Source organism: Lissotriton helveticus, chromosome 5_1 (genome assembly GCF_964261635.1).
Source record: "Lissotriton helveticus chromosome 5_1, aLisHel1.1, whole genome shotgun sequence".
Taxonomy (NCBI): domain Eukaryota; kingdom Metazoa; phylum Chordata; class Amphibia; order Caudata; family Salamandridae; genus Lissotriton; species Lissotriton helveticus.
The window spans coordinates 1,366,515,099-1,366,538,326 of NC_136065.1; the positions used below are offsets into that span (position 1 = coordinate 1,366,515,099).

At 44.1% G+C, this 23,228-nt stretch overlaps 1 protein-coding gene across 3 annotated transcripts in view; it reads left to right on the plus strand.

Annotated features, from left to right (window-relative positions):
* Window positions 1–23,228, plus strand: part of BLTP3A (bridge-like lipid transfer protein family member 3A) — a 571,303-nt gene that overhangs the window by 106,225 nt on the left and 441,850 nt on the right. For all 3 annotated transcript variants that reach the window (XM_078644270.1, XM_078644271.1, XM_078644272.1), the window contains exons 2-3: window positions 18,136–18,298; window positions 20,015–20,053. In XM_078644270.1, the coding sequence (XP_078500396.1) occupies window positions 18,136–18,298; window positions 20,015–20,053 (202 nt within the window). The remainder of the gene's footprint in view (window positions 1–18,135; window positions 18,299–20,014; window positions 20,054–23,228) is intronic.

The window sequence follows — 23,228 nt, forward strand, 5'->3', positions numbered from 1 at the left end:
AGATAGCTTATTGTACAAATAGATAGCTGCCGCCTAATGTGGAATCTTGCACATTGCAGTATATAGGCATATAGTCACTTTGATAAGAAGGCTCCTACATCACCTACTTCTTGACTCGCTCGTTTGTCCCCTTTCCCTGAACAGGATTCGTCACGGAACAATGTGTTTATTATTCTTATACTTTGTGTTCGATTGCATTACGATAAATGTTGTTAAGCGCTCTGATACCTTCGGGTCTGGCCAGCACTGTATAAAACTTTAAAACAAATAAATAAATAAACAAACACACTAGGATTTTATGTTCTGTTATTAGCCTTGAACAAAATGTTCCGCAATGTAGCAAAAGGGCTGTCTAAAAACAGGCAGCATGAGCAGCATCTTCGCAGAATAATATTGTTCAAGCAAAGCATGTAAAAAAGAATATATCTAAAACTAAGTCTGTGAAAACGTGTTAAATATAAAACTAAAATGGGGAACCAAAGTGGGTCCATGAGGGCCTCACTACACCCTCCCCTTGGCAGTGAAAAGACTCTGCTTATATATAAAACTATACTAAAAGCAAACCATAATATTTTTTAAATAGTCTTGATCACAAACAAAACAAAAGAAAAGCCATCTAAAATATGGCAATTATGCTAGAGAAGGATAAACGTTAAAAACTATTTATAAAAACAAGGGCGAATTAAAATCCAAAGGAGGCTCCCAAGATCTTATCCATGTTGTCACTGTTAAGGGAATCCACAATGGCTTCAGCATCCGCATATGATATTTTCACAGTGGCCTCGTTGATTAGTTCCAAAGAACAAACGTTGTCAGCACCCTCAGCTGATGCCAAAGGCGTGTCATCCTGCTGTGCACTCACATTTGAAAAGCCAGTCGAGTGTAGCGGTGCAGGGTGGAGTAGAGTGTAGTGGCACAGAGTGCAGCGGAGTGGTGTAGAGCATAGTGGAATGGAGTAGTAGAGTGGAGTATGCATGGTGTGGTAGCACACTGCCATTACAGACAACACATTTCCATGGCATCACATAGATTTATTTTGATAATATTAAAATATTCTCTTCCAACACATTTGAGAATCAACAAAAAATGTACATCGTTTGTGTTCCTAATTCTGATATATTCTGAAATACTTGCATTGTTGTTTGCTAGGGAAAAGACCTTTCCTACCCCCAGTATCCAGCACGATTGTCGCATAAATCCTCTCACTTTGAAGTCCTGAGAAAGAAAGGTAACACAAGGCTTCAACGGAAGACAGAGCCTGACATTTGACCTCAGTCTTTGAATGCACAGCAAATGTGACTAGATAAAAACAAAATTTGCAGACCTATTTACAGAAAGGCACGCTCGTAGAAGAATACAAGGAGAGTCGGGGTGAAAAGGCTTTGCTCATTGGGAGGGACAACGTCACGCTAGACAGCCTAAAACAAATAAAGCCACTAAGTGGAAAGCCAGAAAATGTGAGTTACGAACCACAAAGCCAATGGTAAGCAATGGGTGGAATGCATTCATAGGGAAGCTTTCTGAATGTCCCCAAGAGTTATTTAGCAAACTAGACATCTGTGCTGTCTGGTAGGCTTCGACCTAATAAATGAGGCGGTCCTGCATCTTTGTCATCGTGAAGATGTGAAGGATCATAGCATCACTCTGACAGAACTTAAATGGTGTTAGAGAGGTGGATGTGTGGGTTGAGGCACATATGAGCATCAGTTTATTTGGACATTAGTGCAGGGCGCTGCCTCCGAAGATATCTCTCTTATTTAATCCAGGTCATTGGTGTAAGAACTTTGAATTGGAGGGTGGGTAGATTTGAGAATGTAGTGGGGGTGCTGTTGCCAGAGAAACCATAGGCCGTGCTGTAGATGCTGTAGCATTGAGCAAGCCCCAGGCAGTTGTATTGGTGATGTGCCTCTTGAGAAGCCAGAAAACATGATGTAACACTGAGGAGAAGTGTTTGTGGAGTAACTATATCTGACTGTGTAGGTGCCCTACCTTTGGGGAAGACTTAAACAGTGGTTTTGGATTATTGACCTTTGGGGAGATCAGCTTTGAACGGTGTAGCATTCATTATTATGGCTGTCTAAAGAGGTAGGGTTTAGTGTTGAGGAAGCACTGATAGTGGAACTGTAGGAAATGTAAGAGCACATAAAGTTAAAATGCTGTTCTGAATAGTTTGGGTTTCTGCCCCTAGCTTTGTTGTGCACGTGTTGAGTTGGTCTGTTATGTGATATGATGGTGATGGAGTGTGGAGTGCTTAGTGTATAGTTGCCTTACTGTAGGGAAAAGTGTAGGGGCTGCTGCCTTTCCAGTGATAAATAGAGCCCCCATCAGTTCCACCCACCACCCCATGCTCCTTCCCCACTGCTCACTGGGCTGCTGCCACACATCACCGCATAACACACAAGGGGTGTTCTCCTGCACCTTCTACAAATTCTTATGCACTCTTCCATACCCACCTCTTCACACTCCTGTACCAACAGCACCCAACACACCTCTTTCACCACGACACACAGATCAGATACTACCCACACAGCAACCCACTCTCATGCATGCTCCTGAACACCCAATCACTCACCAAACACTCAATGGAAAGCTGGGACCTACTACATGACCAGGGACCAGACCTGCTTTTCCTCACGGAAACATAGCTGGCTCCAGCCTCGACACAGGCATCTCCTCCAGCTACAAAATTGCCAGACAGGACCATAACCACAAGCCTGGAGGCAGAGTCACTATCATTTTCAAGGACACCATCCACTGCATCCATCTCCACGGGCATTACCACTAGCTACATGGAACACTTCCTGTTCCACCTACTCATCATAAACTGAACACTCATATAAAGACCACCCACCAATTTCACTAGCAACATCATGGACTTTATGGTTCTCCTTATCATCTACTCCAGCACCTTCATCCTGCTCTGAGACATGAACTTTCATTTAGAAGATTGCTCGACCCGAACTTAACGGCCCTTCTGGAAAGCCTTGGAATGCTCGGTCTTACCCTGCATGTTTCCAGATACACATGTGCCGCCGAACACCCCTTTGACACAATTTTCACCTCCCTTGGCAACATCAGAATTGTCAAGCCATCATAAAATGACCCGGACAGACTACTGCTTTTTCAGATTCAGTATCCCCATCACGCAACATCACAGGTCTACCACCACTGGACCTGCCCACCGTAGCTTGGAAATATCCCAGAGGAGGACTGGGCTTTCACCCTCTCTCTGCACTGGCCCAATCACACCAGAAGTTCAAAAAGTTTTAGGAGGCCCCCTCTTGGTAATTTTCAGGGACCAGGGGAATTACAAGCAAATATGGGGTGTCCCGTTGTTTAACAAGCCTACAAGACCTGCTATTCAATTGGAATGTTCTGTATGTCTCCGAGTGCTCTAGGATCAATCCTAAATTTCACAACCCTTCACATAAAAAAACGTAATGTGTACTTTGTGCATAAACAATCTGTAGATGATATAAACGTTGGATGACAAATACTATAAACTAATACAACTAATTTCTGATATAAAATATCTGTATTTATTCTCATTTGATACAGAAAGGGACATATTATAGTATTTAAAAACCACAATAAAAACATATATAAAAAATCAGTCAACACAGTATTATACAAATTCATTAAAACAGAATAACATTTAGTACATAATGTCAAAAATACAAAAAAATTTCACAGTTTTAAATTATAGCAGAAAGAATCACAATTCAAGTTGACGCGCCGTTTCGGTTTTCCTTATACGACACCTTCTTCAGGACCGATTATTTGACACTAGTCTTTATATTTAGATCCACCCGGATTATTGGTGGTGTTTGGTGCCCCAGTCTTGTACGAGCTGTTGGCATCCGTTTATATTTTTCGTTTCAGGCTATCTCTCTTCTTTAATAGGATAGCACGCCTTCCACACTGTGCGAGGAAGCCACCGTTGTAATTCAGGAAGTAGAGAGTCCTAATATCGTGGGGTCAAAACCGCTGCAGTGATTTGCTTCTTGATTGCGATCGGCTTCAAAAGCTTAGGGGCTATTCTCCCGTCTTACTCCTTTTAACCCACAGAACTCTATTTTATTTATTTCGGCCTCCCTGCTCCTCGTCACAGCGTCGCCGGTTCAGTACGCAGCTTCGGTTCGGTTCAGTACGCAGCTTCGGTTCAGTTGAACCGAAGCTGCGTACTGAACCGGCGATGCTGTGACGAGGAGCAGGGAGGCCGAAAGAAATAAAATAGAGTTCTGTGGGTTAAAAGGAGTAAGACGGGAGAATAGCCCCTAAGCTTTTGAAGCCGATCGCAATCAAGAAGCAAATCACTGCAGCGGTTTTGACCCCACGATATTAGGACTCTCTACTTCCTGAATTACAACGGTGGCTTCCTCGCACAGTGTGGAAGGCGTGATATCCTATTAAAGAAGAGAGATAGCCTGAAACGAAAAATATAAACGGATGCCAACAGCTCGTACAAGACTGGGGCACCAAACACCACCAATAATCCGGGTGGATCTAACTATAAAGACTAGTGTCAAAGAATCGGTCCTGAAGAAGGTGTCGTATAAGGAAAACCGAAACGCCGCGTCGACTTGAATTGTGATTCTGTCTGCTATGATTTAAAACTGTGATTTTTTTTTTTGTATTTTTGACATTATGTACTAAATGTTATTCTGTTTTAATGAATTTGTATAATACTGTGTTGACTGATTTTTTATATATGTTTTTTTATATATGTTTTTATTGTGGTTTTTAAATACTATGATATGTCCCTTTCTGTATCAAATGAGAATAAATACAGATATTTTATATCAGAAATTAGTTGTATTAGTTTATAGTATTTGTCATCCAACGTTTATATCATCTACAGATTGTTTATGCACAAAGTACACACTGGTTTTTTATGTGAAGGGTTGTGAAATTTAGGATTGATCCCAGAGCACTCGGAGACATACAGAACATTCCAATTGAATAGCAGGTCCTGTAGGCTTGTTAAACAACTGGACACCCCAATCACACCAGAAGCCTGCCGAAACCATCAACATGTCCGCAGCAGGATCACCGCATGTACTGACAGCCTGGTGCCTCTTTCATGCAACTCAATGGTAAGAACCTGACCACAAACCAGCTGGTCCACAGAAGAACTTCTGCAGATTAAACGTCACTGCAAGCAGTGGGAGCACAAGTGTAGAATGAGCCAAGACACCACAGACCAAGACATCTTCAAATCCGGAATACTAAGTGCACAGCCATCCTAGACTGTATTGGCACCAACAGCAGCAAATACATCTTTTCTATTGTCAAAAGATTCCACTGCACCAGCTATCGCCTCCAGCAACACTAAATCTTAACAAGACCTCTGCAACAAGCTCTCGGAATTCTTCAACATCAAGAAGATAACCTCTATATTCAGTAATTTCAACCTTCAACTGGACCCCGCCCCTCTTACAACTTGACTTACCATCTCTGCCGATGAACGGACCCTGACCATGGGCCTGCCGTCACGACTAACGATACCACCTCTACTATGAAGTCCATCCACTCGGGGGTGGGGTGGGGGGCATTTGACCCATGCTCCCACCATGCCTTCACCAAAGGATTCCTATCCGGCAGCGAAGCTCTAACATTCATCCTCAACACCTGCATCAACTCATCTACATTCCAAACATGCCACAATCACTTCTTTGCTTAAGAAACCTTCCACCTACTTAACCATGCTTGCTAACTGTAGATTTATTTCCTTGGTATCATACCTGGTTAAGGTCTTACAGAAGCTCATCAGCAGATGTCTCACCGACCACCAGCTCCTAGATGCCATGCAGCACGGCTTCAGATCCAACCATAGTACACAAACATCACTCCTTGCCTCCACAGACTACATCCCCATTTCCTGGACAGAGTATACCATGCAAACCTCATCCTCCAGGACCTCTCTGCAACATTTGACAAAGCATCTACCCCATTCTCATCAAATGCTCACACAAGATTGACATCCAAGGACCTGCTCTCAGCTGAATCTTCTCCTTCCTGACGGATTGAACTCAAGCTGTTATCCTGGCACTATACTCCTTGGAAGCCTGCAAACTCATCTATGGAGTACCTCAACATTCGTCCTTCAGCCCTGCCCTTTTCAGCTTATAGATGGATCCCCCTTGCCAATGTCATCTGTGCACACATCAACATTCTCTCCTATGTTGATGATACAAAGCTCATAATTTCGGAAAAGACCCTCAACACAAGAAACAAGTTCACCACCTGCATGATCCAAGTAGCCAACTGGATGAAATCCACCTGTCTCTGGCTCAATGCAGATAAAACCGCAGTAGTGATCTTCAGTCAGTACACCTCACCGGTGGTTAACGGAACTCAGCCTTACACCCTCTACAAGCACCCATGTCAGGAACCTCTGGATAATCATTGACAACAAATTGGACATGACCACACTAGTCAAGGACATCACAACATGTAGCTTTCACACCCTGAAGATACTCAGGCAGGTCTCCAAATGGCTGTCAAGTAACTCCTGAAAAACGTTATTCCCACCTTCTATATCAGCAAACTAGGTTACGGGCCAACACTCTACGCTGGGATCACCAAGCAACCCATGGAGAAGTGTGGCTCAATGGTTAGAGCGGCAGACCCTGATGCAGAGGTCTGGCCCGGGACCAGGGTTCAAGTCCCGCCTCGGCAGGTCTTGGGCTCAATTTCCTCGGACCCGATAATTCTCGCCTCGGTGCCTAATCTAATCATGGGTCCCACTCTGCAACTCTGGGCAATAGCTTGCCTAATCTCCATAATGGCCCCAACAGTGCTGGGATGCCTCGCTTCACCTTGGGGGTGCCCAGGAGTGTGCATTTCACAGGGAAAAGCCAGGAAGGGTTCCACAGCGGTATGCGTACAGCGCCAAGACACCTCAGGGTATAAGTGCGCTATACAAGTACGAATTCATTTAATTTCATTTCATCAGAAGTCTGCAAACCATCCTGAATTCAGCAGCCAGACCCATCCTCAACCTCCCATGCAGAAGTCAAATCACACTTCACTTCAGAGAACTCCACTGGCTCCTGATAAACAAATGTGCTCAGATCAAACTTCTCACTCACACATTCAAGACACTACACAACTCACTCTCCACCTAACTAAACAGACAGATAGCTTTTCACTACCCACCCAGGCACCTCCGTTCCGCCATCCTCCTGCCAGTACACATCCCACGCGTACACAGAAACTGGTACCTAGGTCGGGCCTTCTTGTACATTGTTCCTAAAGTATGGAAAGACCACCCACTATCAGAGCCTCCTCCTCTCTTCTTGACTTCCTCAAGAAGCTGAAGATCTGACTTTTCAAATAATCCCAGCTGTAGGCCAGGCTAGGCAATCACCCCTGCTCAGTGCAGGATACCCTTGTGGGTGCGAATGCGCTTTACAAATAAATATAACATACCATAGAGAATAGTAGTAGAGCACTGGTTAAGATGGAACGGTATAGGACCTTGTTTTGGGACAGGCTGTAGAGAATGTTGTAGGGCTGTTGCCTGCTCAGATGCCCTAGGGGCAGTGCTGTGTTGGAGCAAACACTGTTGGGAGAGCTGGTTTGAAGTTGGGGATGGTACAGAATGAGCTCAAAGCATTCACGTGAATCGGATATCTGTGGGATACATTGCATGGTGCAGTCAATGTATCACCAGTACTGAATGGTGCTGAAGCGATGGGAGATATGCAGCTGTGTGAGTAGCACATAAGATCTTCTTTTAAACGCAGTGTTCCCTGCTGTAGGAAATACCTAAAAAGGCTATTAGAGGCAGAAAATTGGAACACTGGCCTTGGAGGAGGCAAGAGGAGTGTTACGGTGCTCACTTGGATCATCTGTTGGCGATAACTAATGCAGAAACTCTGCTTGCAGGGAGCCCAGTAGATCGGTGCAGACCACCGTGCTTGCATGGGATGAGCCTGTAGGCTAGATAAAAAATGCAAATTGTTCTGCAACACTGCGTAGAGAAGGGGTATTACTGGATCAGCAGCCTCCTCAGACTGGTGTCCTGAGGACGAGTGCAGTGAGGGCTCTGCGTTTGTCCTAGAAATTCTCTGTCCCTGCGCCCCTTACAGGGTCAGTAGGAAAGCTAGAAATAGACCAAGGCGCGACCCATGTGACTGGCATCGTAATACCATCTGCCTGACAATGTGGCCTTTCTTCACCCTCTCTGTGCCTGGTTCCGAGCTCGGAGGTTGGGCTGGCTCTGGGGGCTCGGATGGCAGCAGAGCGAGAATAAAAAGAAGGAATGCAGGCTTTGCCTCTGCTGTGACCTGTGTCAAATTTTGTAGGAGCCCACACTATAGTCACTATAGTCAACAGAGGGCCTGATTGTGCACCATTCCAGATTAGGTGTTTGGTTGTATTTATTACATTAGACAATTGTTGGAAGTGTTAAATACTTCAACCTTAGTTACATTTCGGCTGGTCAAAACTGCTGAAATTTAACAGAGGAAAAGCATACGGTATTTACTGTATCATGCGTATTTTGGTGCGTTAAACAACTAAATCCTCATGTTATTTCCCTACTCGTAATAGGAACTATTTGTCACACCATATAAATAACGTTCCCAGTCGTATCGTTATTTATCAGGCGCTATAAATAGCTCCTATTTTCTCAATAAGGGTCCATTAGTAGGACAACATGGATTTGATACTTATCGCACCCAGTAAAATCCATTACGGAGTTGTTTTGCATTTGAGTGTGATAATTATCGCCTGGTCCTGCTTTTTTTAGGAGTAACATGCAGATTTTGGTACTTACCCCTCCAAAATCCTCTTGTCACAGTAAATACCTGGATTATTTCCCCTATTAAATTTTAGCAGGCTTTACTTGTTGAAATTTAATGGACGGTGTGAATTTTCTAAAACATCACACCACTTACGTACAATCCTTTCGCATCGCACCATAACGGCGCCTTGTAATCCGGCCCAACATGCCCTCTTCCCCCCATAAGATCACCCATTCATGACTGTTCTACCCCTTTTTGGACCCTTTGACCCGGTTGGTGCATTTTCTCTGCTGCTGGAATCGGACTCTGTGTTCTCGCCTCTTTATTCGCTAAAACAATAATTCTTATGACTAGATAAAGTGGAAATATTCAGGCCCGCAACCTACGGGATAAGGTCTTTGGAAGTCTGATTGTGTTTTTGAGATGATCACAATCGTCATGATGGTTGCATTCGGTTCACATTTTGCGATCTGGCTAAAAAAAAAAATGCTTGCATCAGTGCCTGAGAAGGCCCAAAAAATTAACAGCAATAAATTGTACCAGGCCAGTAGGGCCAGAATGAGTGAATCAGTCACATGTTAGGCAGAACCAAGTATCTGGCTGTCAGCCAGCCTACCTGTTGCATTTTATTTACAAAGTTATTGCATGTAATTTTGTTAAATCAATGCATACATTTTGCAGTGTTTTAACGACATCACTGTGGCAAGCAAAAGCTCTATGTCCATGCAGTAATGTGAAACTGTTTGAAACAAGAAGTGGAAATTCAAATTGTTTTGTTCAATTGTACATTGAAACCTTAAGTAATACTTAAAAGACTTAACCCATGGGTATCGGTAGCATACTTTTATTAACCACACGCAACGGAACTCTTACACTGAAGCAGCACGTTTTGCGTCTATTCTGTCTGTGTTTTGAAGTAAAACCTCCAGCCTCATGTCTTGTAACTTATTTTTCTTCTGCTGACCATGGTGTGCCTGTGTTGCATTATTTTAAATCTTGGTGAATTCCTTTTACTACGTAACAATCACTGGCCATGCTAGTAGATCTGGTTTATAATTGAAGGTGCCTCTTCAATCATTGATGGTTTTAGGCACTCAATAAGTCATCATACATGCATTTCTTACTAATCCTTACACTCACATGTCAATTCATCCAGCCTCTGACTCATTCTTGCATTCACCCACTTATACAATCTTAGTGAAGCACAAACTCAACAACAGATGCTTGGCAGGGATATCCTTGCACTAACAAATGCAATTAAGCATAGCAGCTTGGCTGCCATCTTTAGAACCAACATGCTGGCGATCTTCGAATGGTAAAATGTTGATATGCCATGGCCAATAACATTCCGTGATGGCTACCTGGTTTAGAGGCTGTGGGAATTGGTGCACTGCAGATGAAGAGAGCGTTAAGCAAGCAGCCTGTTAGCACTATTTGAGGAGCTGTGGTATGGTCTAAAAATGGAAATAAAAAGAGAAGAAAAAGATGAAATAAAAGGGGGCTTATAAAAGAGGAAATGGAAAACTATAGGACTGGACTAACAGCCCTGGCAGTGAAGTGCACTCATATGTCCACATGTGGTCAGACATATACCATTGCTGACAGGTGAAGAGAGAGCCAATGGCTGAAGTGGCTGACCCATTGCCCCATGCTGTATGCTGTCATAGGTGAGGCAGAATGTAAATGACCAATGTCGAAAGAGGGCAGACCCAGAGCCCTTCTTTGTATGTGTATATATTTATGAATATAATGGTATGTTCATGTAATTTTAATGATGTTTTATTATAATATGTTGGCTGGCTTCTAAACTTGTCAGGGTGTCCGAAGAGATTCAAGCAAGAATTATTACAGTGAACATCTTTTACGAATGGGGTTTGTCAAAAGAAGTAATCAACATCAATGTCTTTACCTACAAAGGTAATCTGTGAGGTTTCATGTAACCATATACAAGAAATACATAGAGCCGGAATAATCTCCTGTCATAACTTTTCCTAATAAACAGATCAGACCTATGGCATTTGAATAACTTTCCCAGTGAACCAATCTGGCCTACAACCCTCATCGCTGGCTTGTCACCCTAACCAACTCAGGCCTATTGTAATGAGAGTAAGTTTTCCCTCAAGGCAACCAGTAATTATACCATAATAAAATTACAAATATGTTCACAATTAAAGTAGTCTATTGTTATTTCAAATTATGAAATATTCTTAGTAATACTGTATGCAGATATCACCTTTGGATCAGTCCATTGCAGACATTGCTTTGTTGGGCTATCATGTGCAGTTTAGTTCTGCCCCCACCCAGGCCATCATATACAGATTTTGGAGATTGGGTCACCCCCTTCAACCTTTGACTTGTAAGCATTGTCAGCCAGATTTAGCATAAGGCAACAGAACAGCCATTCAGTGTTTGGCTCTTCAGGCAGTGTGGGTGACAGCATCTTGCCCACTTCTGCCTGCTTCCACCCCTTGAAGGGATAACAACCATCATGCAAAAGAGTTGACATCAACCTATGAACTTTAGCGATCCTTGCACCTGCTTTACCCTGTACTGCTTGCTGCCCTGCTTGTTACCTTGGCTCACAGCAGACACGGCATCTGCTGTGCCCTGACAACATTGCAAGGCTGCTTATTTCTTTTCAGTGTTAAGTGCCCGGTAACCACCCTGCATATTAGAGTTTACCAAAACGTTATAAAGGGTCAGTGCATAACCTTTTGAAATCTTGGCAATAAAGTTCTTCACTACTATCTTTAGCACCACTATCCCCTCTAATATCACCAGTACCATAATCCTTTCCACCTCTGTCACCATTACTACCTACTACTTCCACCATCACTACTACTACCAACACCACTACCGCTTTCAACATTACTACTTTAATTACCACAAGCATTATCTCCACCAGGTTTTTCACTTCCCCTCTCTTTTCCCATCAACAATGACCCCACTCTTGGTAAAGAGAGGGTGACCTAACAGACTTTTAAACCAATTATCCTTGAAGAATCACATCAGGTGATTCTTACCTCTAAATCAGGATCCCCTTTTGATCCCTGTCCCCCCTTGATCTTACGTGCCATAATTGACATCATGAATCCCATCATAAACCAAATAATAAATGTCTCTTTGGCAACTGCTAAGATTCCTGCAGAATGGAACCTCGCAGCTGTAAAGCCACTACAAAAGAAACAACTTGCGGATCCCTCCACTCTCTTTAATTTACAACCGATTTCTCTTCTACCTTGCCGTAGCAAGATTACAGAGAAATTCGTCAACCTCCAACTTACTACATTCTTGGAAGATGCAAATCTGCTTCACCACAATCAATCCGGTTTTAGACCTCAACACTCCACTGAGTCGGCCCTACGGTATACTGCTGAATCCCTCAGAGCAGCCTGGACCAAGGAAAAAATGCTGTCCTGTCTTATTGGACCTGTCGGCAGCTTTCGACACAGTCTCACATGTCATTCTTCTAGACAGTCTCGTTTCTTTTGGCATTTCCCACACTTTTTTGGCCTGGCTAAAGAATTTCTTGCAGGACCGAAGACAAGTTATCTCTCTAGGTCTTTATAATTCAGAAGAAAAAACACTGCTCTCCGGTGTCCCTTAGGGGTCTAGTCTCAGCCCCACTCTTTTTAATGCCCACATGGCCCCGTTAATTAGGCTGATATTGTCATTTAACATAGAGACTATCTCATATGCTGACGATACGCAGCTAATTCTGGTTTTGGATAACCATACCACTCAGGCAGAAGAAAATCTACGCCTATGTTTCACTGCTACTTTCAACTGCATGAAAATTAACCATCTGAAGTGTAATTCTGAAACAACAGAAATACTACAGTTAGGGAAAGGGAATGCTTTCTCTTTCCCATCTGCCAGACACAGTCGCTGTGGCCCTAGTCACGTCCACACTGGATTACCGCAACAGTCTGTATGCAGGTACTATTAAGTCAGTTTTCCACAGGCTTCAGATGGTCCAACATGTAGCTGCACATTTAGTGTTGAAATGGCCTAGGAAGTCGTCTGCATCAGCAGCTTTAGAAACACTTCACTGGCTGCCATAAAAGAGTCCTGTTCAAGGTCCTGATAATCGCATTCAGGACAGTACATTCCACAGACTCCCACTATCTCCTAACCAAATTCAGGCGTTATATACCCGCTCAGAATCCTAGGCCATCCAACGCCAACTTGCTGAAGGTCCCAGCGTTTAGACTTGTTTCAAAAGGAGGGTAATCACTTGTAGTAATGGGTTCTAAGGCTTGGAACAAACTCCCCAATAAGCTTTGTCAAATCCAATCTGAGACTTTCTTCAGGAAAGCCCATAAAACTTGGATTTTCGCAACATCTGATGCCTTATGCAGAACTCTAATCTAATGCCTACTCCTCGCGTCCCCCCGTCATCTGGTATGGGTCCATCAGCCAGGTTTTTTGTTGCCGCTTAGCACCATGATGCTCTTGGATTGACAGTTGCGCTATATAAGTGCCCAACTACATTACATTACAATTACATTACCACACAATTACCACCACCACTACCGTCATTATTACCACCATTACTAATGCTACTAGTGTTACCACCATCCTCTCTACCACTGCTACCTTACAACCATCGTCCCATCATTATCACCATTACTACCAGCATCACACTACTCTCAGCACCATCTGAAGACCCCCTTTTATGGCTGCACAGTGTAGGGTGCAAGACATGGTATCTTTCGGTCAAATTACCAACTGTGATTTTTTTTTTCTTCTTGGCTACATCACGATATCCCATTTGGCACCCATTTTCGGCCAGCATCTGTGAAAGCAAGTCTTGTCCTTGAAGGTTGATGAATGCAAGCTCTTTGGCACTTCTTTACTTACTTTGATTTTCCTCTAAAATGGCGGCAGCCTCACTGCCTGGGATGGAAGAAAGCTAAAAAAAGAATTGCTAGTGTTAAATACTCGCCCCATTCTGGAATCCCCACTCGCACACAGAATACGGGTTTTAAACCCTTGATTTGTCCATGGAGGAAGAGGCTGTTCCTTAGATTCGAACAAAACCAAATGCAAAGATGCAGAGTCAGATCGTTTACTTAAGAACTTTCAAGCCAATCTGAGACTTTGATTACCTGGGTAAATATCATCAGGTATAAATTAGATTTTCTTGAAATCTCCCAATTTTCTTGAAGTTTATAGCTTCAGTTATGTTCAAGCTGGTCCTTGTCAGAAAGATATAGACTCAAGTTGCTGGACGATTAACATCATCTGTACGCCTTTCCCTCTGTTATTATAATATAAATCCATTTAACAGAAATAGCTTGTCTGCATCCTCTTTTTGTACCCAGGAGGATCTGTCCCATTCTGTTACGAGTTATTTTGAGAAGTTTTCAATCTGTACTTTTGTCTGTGCCTTTTCTGACTTCTTCTTTGTATATATGAGTATGGACTGACAGTTGTAAATGAGTGAAGGACATTAAGAGAAGAGAAATAGACAGCACCCTATGAGGAATCTTTACTGGGCTTTGTGTCTTACTGGCATAAAATTTAGAGAGTGCATTTTAGTCCAACAGGTGATCCATCCTCACTGAATAAATAAATGTTAAAGTATAGAATTAGTAGCCAATAAGGAAATAATATTTGCAGAAAAAACAAAACGCCAATGTATGTAATTTGTAAGAGTATCGAAGTTAACCCCTGGCTGAGATGATCAATCAAGAGAAGGGGGTGATAAATGTAGTGTGAGCTTTTGAGAGAAAACAGGGGCTAGACACACCAGAACTGGGATAAAAATCTCTGCTGTATAAAGATGTATTAAGGCCTCTATGAAAGCTTATCAGTAAATCATCAGTGGAGATCCAACAATACTTTGTCCGAATTATTGGTACAGTTCACAATTGAGGGCTTTTTTTGCAGACAATATAATAATACTTTGGATCCTGGGAACTTTCCAAGGCCGGAGCTTTCACAAAGCCTTCCACTGCTTTACTATTGGCAAAGTCTAGTGAATCAAATAGATGTGTAAGACTGCTGTGCTTCATGACGCTGGTAGCTGTTGCTCTCCTTCCGTAATGAAAGTAGGGATGGTCACGCTCTAGAACTTATCTCATACTTGTCTTTGTTGAGTCAAACAACTTGATAGTGGCAAAAATCATAGAAATTCAGTACTGATTGACACACCAATCCTAGAACACCTGGATCAGTTTGCGGATAGTTTGGGCAGGTCCACCATGGAGGAAGATTTATTTAAACATCTGATCAGTGGGTAGTGTAATGGAGCCAAACGTATGTTGGTGGTATGGTGTGTCTATTTTGTGATTAATCCAGTTCTTGATTTTTGTATACTTTTTGGGGAGCATTTTAAACATGACCAGTTTCTCATATATAAACATTGTTGTAGAATATAAAAACAGTAGCAACCCTCCCTTCTTCCCACCCCAAAGTGCTCTACCTGTTCACGCCAATAAAGAATACAATGTTCAAAGAATATCACAGGATGCAAATCCTCGTAGTAGTGTGGTTTCACAATACACCTCACTCCAAATCTCGCAGCCAAATGACTACTTCTCTCACTCATCCCAGTAATCCAACACTAATGGGGGGCAGGGAATCCGGGGGTTCCAGAAGTTCTGTAAGCACTGCCGCCCAGGCCTGAAGATCATCTGTAAGTTTATTATCTGTGTTTTTTTCATTTGGCTTTCCTCTGCCACTGCCCATTCATCGATGTCAAGGAGCCATTAAGGCCCTCTTGGCGCTATAGGGGATAACCATCTAATGGCTAGTCTCTGCTTGACAAGTACTAAGCTCAAGAGGAGAAATTCCCTGCTAAGCTTCTTTTTCTTTCGAACTGGGACCAGTCCCAGCAGACTCAGCCCCACAGGAATGTCTCACCCCGTAACTGTATTCAAGTCAAAACTGTCTGCCAGAAATCATCTAACCCGGGACACCCACAAAACATATGTGCAAAGTCTGCTTCCCACCCGGCTCAGCGGTGACAATAGGGCAATTTTGCTGGATAAATAGCATGTAGCGTAGTCAGTGTGAGACGCACTACATTATATTGGAGCAGCTTGAATCTCACATTCGTAGAGGTCCCCTTTACCCCTTCATGAACTCACTCCCAGTCTTTTGCAGTAAGAGGAGTCCCCAAAATCTCATGCCACCTGTTATGTGTAGGCAGGTCACTTAGTGGTAATTCCTCTTGTAATGCCCTATAAACATGCAAGATTAGTCTCCGGCCTCCTGCTCTGTTCAGTAGTGTCCTCAGAGTCTGAGTCTTGCGGGACCTCAGGGAAGGAAGGCCAAATCCCACGAGCTGTTGCGGCAATTTTAGCAAACTATAAAATATGGCCCCGGCCCAGGACAAAGTCTGTATGGCATCTGCTAGTGGAATAAACCTGTCATTGGGGTATATGTCCAGAAAGGTGTCACACTCACCGGTAAGTCACTTATCAACTGACCTATTCTGCACAATAAGACCAAATGGCCGCGTTGTGAAATATTAAAATCCGGTGCATAGGGCCTCTAAGTAATGCAAGTCTTACCGCCCCTCCCCCTCTCTGGACACTTGTCTGACCACATACAGCATCGAAGAAGGAACACCCGCACCATCATTAAAAGCTCGGGCAAAGGAAAACCATTGCATGCACCACGCAACAATCTCCTCTCTTCATTGAACTAATGCACTGCATGCTACAGCTGAGCTGCTAGGTAGTATAAATCCAGGCAAGACAATTCCACACCCCCCTCCCCAATGGTGCTTGAGTGTGACCAGACTAACTTGTTTCTCCTCGAGGCCCATAACAGTTCCACAATTAGGTTGTCCAACTCAATAAAGTATTTTCTAGGGATATACAAAATATGGCCGTCTGAAAAACATACAGGCAACATGGCAGAACAATAATTTTTACCAACCCTAGCTTGGCCATCATGGACAGCTGGAGAGTGTTCCAAAACTACACTGTGGGCTTCAGTCCTACCAAAAACCTACCGATATTCAAATGCCATAGCCCCATAAGCGATTCTGATCCGAATCACCAGTTGTTTCAGCAGCCACTCTAGATCATGAAGTTGATTTTTAGTCAGAAAATTGACTGGGCCTTATTCTGAGATCCCTGATAGCTATTCTGCATGGACCTAGTATCTGTAGAGATGACAAGATGACCAATCGCGGCTGCTGCCGACACGAGGTGGGGGGGGGGGAGGCAGGAAGGGACAGCGAAGGGGAAAACAATAATAATTTGTTTTTAAAAGTACACTTACTGTCCTGCTGTTGGCCGCTGCGATCCTCTTCTCCCACGCTTCGCCTCAGTGCTCTTCTGGCCCAGGAACTTTAAACTGCAGTTCCCATGAGCACAGGCACAGAGACTCCCCTACGGTCAATCCAAGCACTTCTTGAGAATGGCAGGGATTGGCCTGAGTGGGTTTGTTCACCACTCCAGAGGGGACTGGAAGCCTGTGCCTCCTGTTCTCTCAACCCGACAGTGCAGCTCTGTTTGGGAAGAGGTCAGTGCGCATGTCAGTTTGTCCGTCCTGACGGCCGGCCAAATCCACATGCACACAGACAGCAGTGCCCAGTGCCCACCACTCCTGCTGCTGATGGCCCCGCCACAAGGACTCGGATGACGGCTGCTTGTTCTAACCGGGTCCTACAGGTAAAACAAAATGATGATAAAGCAGTTTTAATAATTGCATTATTATCATTTTATTTTACGTTTTCCCCGGCTCCTTCCAGGAGTGGGGCGACACTCCAACGCCATAACGAAGGAGCTGCCCCTGGCAATGACTGCTTCATTTACTGTGATCAGAGAAGCGCAACAGAGACTTTCATCAGTGCTTCAAATTCACTTTCATTTTATTGAGCTAGTAACTTAATTGGAGTACATCAGACATGGATGAATGCATTGCGGGGAAATGGTCATTATATTCTTGGAAGATTTATGTAGGCATAGACCGGTGCCCATAGCAAGAACAATCATAGATTAGAATGTGGCTGGGGGCGATTGAAATCTATAAAATATGTGGGGATTGAAATGAATATTATCATTGCCATATTTATCTTAGATCTCACTTTTGCTGTCATTCACACAAAGTATACATTTTTCCAAACACAATGATATTCCTGTTGTATGTCTTTCAAGACCTTCCTCTGAACTTATTGAAATCATTTTCCCCAGCTTCGACCCTGAGATGGTGTTGCTACTATATTAGGCGTTGTTATTTAAAGCAGCATGCCTTTGATAACTAGTGGTGTCCTTCTTGTGAGATGGATTTAAAATTCATGGAGAAAGATGTTCAGAAAATTCTGTTTGTTGTTGTACATCAGATACCAGCTCAGGAGTGTGTTTGAAATATCGTGCTTTATCTTGTGTAGGATGCTATTGCCTCTCTTTTTTATTTTCAGGTTCACCAAGAATCTGTCCCCAGATAAAATCAACCTGAGCACCCTGAAAGGAGAAGGACAGCTCACCAACCTGGAGCTGGATGAGGAGGTTCTACAGAACATGCTGGACTTGCCCACCTGGCTAGCCATCACCAAAGTCTTCTGTAACAAGGCCTCCATACGGGTGAGGGGCTGGCAGAGCGAAGGGTGTCTTGTCGCAGGCAGTCCATCTAGTGGCAAAAAAATAGACATATTTTGACACACCAGGGAAAAGCGTGGTGTCTTGCAGCACGGTGCTTGTCTTGGAGACGAATAGTATAAATATGTAGTACCACGTGAGATAAAAAGCAAAGTCTTGTGTTGTGCCCTTAGGGGAAGATTGCTATTTGGGTAAGTTGGGGCAAAGCAGTGCTGCAGCAGATAGAAAGAAGGGTGTCCTGAAGTGATGAAGTTTACTTGGGTACATTTAAGGGTAGCGGTTCAGGATTGTACCATCATATTTCTTCAACGATCCCTGATGTAATAAAAAATAATGTAACTCAAATTAGGTAATCTTTTTTGGAGTTTAGTATACACGAAACAAATAATATCACTTATTTGAATATTTATTATTATGTTTTGTTATAAGTTTAAAGCAAGAACAATGAGAATTGTGGCCCTTCACTTGTTTACTAAATCTGAATTGCGCACAGTGATTTCCCTCCCTCCACCTTAAAAATTGCACCTATAGCTCTTTTTTTCGACCTTAGTTCGGCAGTACAAACGTAAGATTTTGCTTTGCTTTTGTTTCCAAACAAAACTGCCTTGGTGGTTTTGTGCGGTGTGGCCTCTGCTTTGCTTAATTTGTGCTAGTGACTGGAGATGATGGGCTGCAGCGTTCAATTTTGGTACCAGAACTTATTTTATATCATCCGACTTTGGCCCAGATCAAAAGAAAAAGACAGAAAATGCACTGCAATAAGGGATAAGAGAAACATTTGATATAATAGTGACAAAGGGAGAAAGTGGGGATGTGAAGGAAACGGTGAGACAGAGGCAGGTTGGAGAAAAAATACGTGAGTGGTGAATCAAGAAGGCCGTACAAACATGGTAGGTGGCCAGGGCATCTGAGTGCCCCGGCCGTAGGCTCCTAAGAAACACTTTTGCCCCTTCACTTATTATTATTTTTATTTATTTTACAAATGAGCACTCTCTGTCTACAGATGTGGCCTCGTCTTCTCTTGCCCTTCATCAACCCCGCCACCCTTGCCCCCCATCTCTCCTCTTAGGGAGTGGCTAGCCTGCGAATGAGGCTGCCGGTTTCTTAGGTTTGAGTGCCACACTCTGAATGGGGGTCACCCCTTCCTCTGAGACCTTGGCTTCCATGAGTTTCAGTTTTTTTATATCGTCATATATTTTAGAAACCACAAGAGGGTAATTCTTCCATGTGTTAAACATTGTGTCTTTATTTAAGAATTCGTTTGCAGTTCATTATTTGCATGTTGTTTTTTACAAGGGGCCCTTGGGTTAGGGTAGAGTAAAACAAGTGGGTGCCATGGAGGGGCAGTGGGCTGAAAAGGCACAGAAAGTGGATGTCTATTTCATTTGTGATGAACACTGCACATCTCAAGCATGATGAGTAAGAGAAACATAACTGCTAAGCTTGCTAAGTGCAGCGATAAAACCGAGAACCACAAGATAAGGAGCCTACCTCCCCTATTAATCACTGAGTTGGCAGACACTACAGCATACGCCTGTAGTTCACAAAAGTTTCTGGGCATGAAATATTTTGATAATAAAGTGTGGATGGTATCTACCCTCCCAAGATGAAAATGCTGGTGAAGAACAATAAGGAGGGACAGACTTCTGGTACGTGACTCACCAGAGACTGAGTTTTTACCCTTCTTTTTCACTTTCACAGATACAGTGGACAAAGCTGAAGACCCACCCTATTTGTTTGGTAATGTGGATTATATTTTTCTATGTATCCTTTTTCCCCTCTCTTTTCTTCTAACCTCTTGCACCTTCTTTCTCACTTTCTCTTTTTCTCTTTACTGTCTTACCCAGTCTTCACTTGCCAAGTTAGTGTTCAAAAGCTGCCTGTAGGCAACTTCACATACACAAGAACACATACATTGTTGAAATATTACACGAACTAGCTTACAGTAATGTTCTGTGATGGATTTTTTGCTATGTTCTGGGGTTAATTATTAAAATTGTAATAAGGTTGTATGTTTGTATTTTTTTTGTTGGTATTTTGTACAACTCTCCTACCTTGCAGTCATATTGATGCAGGTAGGCGCTTTATGACATTTTATGATATTTGATAATGTGTGGTATTTTAATCAAACACATTATAGTATGAGGTTGTACTCCGTTTGAGACTGCTATTTTAATGCTCTTCATTAAACTCTTCCTAACAGTCCTTATTGAATCCTCGTTTTAGTTAGTTTAGTCACTTTATTCTGTGCAAGTTGTTGAAAATGCATGTGCGCACCTCAAAAACACTTGATAAATGTGTGATTAGTTTTCAATATTGAAAGACGTTTGTGAGTGGTGGTTATGTATAGATTTGAATGTTTTCATATTGAGTGCACATTATACGTGCTGGTATGAACTTTGTGTTCATGGTGCCCGATTCACTATGAGTTGAAGTGTTGCATAGGATGCCCTACTTATAGAACTTGTTTAGCTCCTTAATTTATTTATTTATTTATTTTTGCGATTTATAAAGCGCGACGTATACCCGTAGGTGTCTTGGCGCTATAACTCAACTTCATGTCTCAGTGAGAACATTGTCAGGTTTCAAAAAATCGTACAGTGAAAAAAGACTTTACCTTCTTTGACATTGTAATATATTGGACATGCACTAAGATATGTAAATACTGTATGGTTTTTTTTTTTCACAACAAATTTTATTGATTGAGCAGGTAAAAGCAAATATGCAGTTCCCCACAATCAGGAGATCACTGCCCAATAGCAGCACATGTCGCAATAACTGGAAAACCCAATCAAGAAAAGGAACAATTCCCCCCACCTCCTCCCCACAGCCACCCAAACAACCCCACTACCCACCCCTTATCCCCCCCAACCCAGTGCACGTGATCACAGTAAGCCCCCCGTAGGTGCTGACACTAAGCCAGGCGCCGTGCGTCCCTCTAGGCCTGAAGCCCATTGTTCAAATCTGGACCGTCGTCGGGATCTGCTGGAGGCTCCAGAGTCAACCCCCTATACTCAGCCCACCTTTTCCAGATCTTGTAATGTTTCCGTGGGCATCCTCTGGCTTCGAACACTGGGCGTTCCAGCCCCATAAAATAATCTATTCCAGCCTTCCACGCATTCAGGGGGGGGGGGGCTCGTTCATTCTTCCATGCCCGTGCCAAGTCCCGCTTGGCCACCACTAAGCCCAACAACAAAAGATGGCGTTTGTAAGCATTCCCTCCCACACCCTCCAGCACATGGAGAAGACCCAAGCGAGGGGTACGGGGGAGATCCCACCCCAGCACCTCCGACAGACAGCTCCACACACCATTCCAGAACCGAGTCAAGCCAGCACAAGACCATACGGTATGCAGCAGGGTACCCATTTCGGCTCCACATCGCAGGCACTCCGGGGACACAATGAGGCCCGCTTTCCACAGCCGCTCCCGTGTATTGTAAGCCCTATGCAAATATTTGAATTGAGTCAGACGGAGTCGTACCACAATAGCGGTCCCACGCGGGGACTCCAATGCCTCCCTCCAATCATCCTCATCCAGGGGTCCGACATCCCTTTCCCAGGCGTCTTTTAACGGAAGTAGGGAGGAGGAACAGTGGGTGACTAGCGTTTGGTAGATACGGGACACCTTTTTATCTCCGAGGTCTCCCATGAAAACCTTCGCTTTCACGGGGCTGAATTCCGGCAGCGACTCCAATCCAACCAGACTAGGCGCGAGTGCGTGGCGGAACTGTAGGTACCTGAAGAATTGGGTCTTGGGCATGTGGAATTCATCCCGCAACTCCTGGAATGACTTCATAGTGACGCCGGACATAACATCTCTAAGCGATGAGATCCCGATAGAATCCCATCCGCCAAACCCCTGCAGCGAGGCCAGCGCGGGGAGCCGTCCATTATGCCACAATGGGGTCTCCGCCGTCAGCCTACCCCACCAGCCCATGCGGCGCAGCACCTGTCGCCAAACCACAAAGACTACTTGTGTGGCACACGGCAGCTGCCTCCGGAGTCTGGCTGAGTATAATATTGTGTGCAGCGTGTTGTCCCCCATCAGTGAGCGCTCCAGAGCATACGCCGGGTCTCCTCCATCACCGTACCACAATTCATTCAATACTAGCAAATGGGAGGCTTGGTAATATGACAGCAGGTCCGACGTAGCCAGGCCACCACAATACGTGGATAGAAAGCACGTGCGCAGCGCCACTCTGGCGGCACGCCCGGCCCACAAGAAGCGGCCTAGAATAGAATTGACCTGCCGGAACCACTGAGGTGCGATCAGGTGCGGATGGTTCTGCAACTGATACAGGAAGTGCGACCATTTTAAAGATCGCAGACCGTCCATAGATGGTGAGAGGCATCCGGGACCACGTTTTAATATCCGCTTGGACCCTTTCCCACACCGGAATCACGTTGCGCTCCCACGATGTCATCGCGGACTCGGACAAGAATACTCCAAGATACAGTATGCCCCCGGCTGCCACCTGCAAGGCTGACGCCCACGAGCCCGCACTTGCCCCGTCTCCCAGCACCCATAGGGTGGACTTACGTGGGTTAAGATAGAGGCCCGATACCTCGCCAAATACACGCATGATTTCCAGCACTCGGGGGCCTGATCTATCTAAATTCGTGAGAAAGAAGAGGACATCGTCCGCATAGAGCGCGATCCTATCCGTGAGTCCCCCATCCCACACAAAGCTCCGCAGCTGCGCGTCTATGCGCACCCAGGAGGCCAGTGCAAATAAATACGGGGACAGCGGGCACCCCTGACGGGTCCCCCGGCCGATGGGAAACCTCTCCGAGACCGCTCCGGAGACACGCACGGACGCCGTAATGTCGGTATACAACAGCTTGACATATGAAATAAACACCGGGCCTAGATTAAGACGAGGTAGGAGCGCGAATAGATAAGTCCAACTCACTG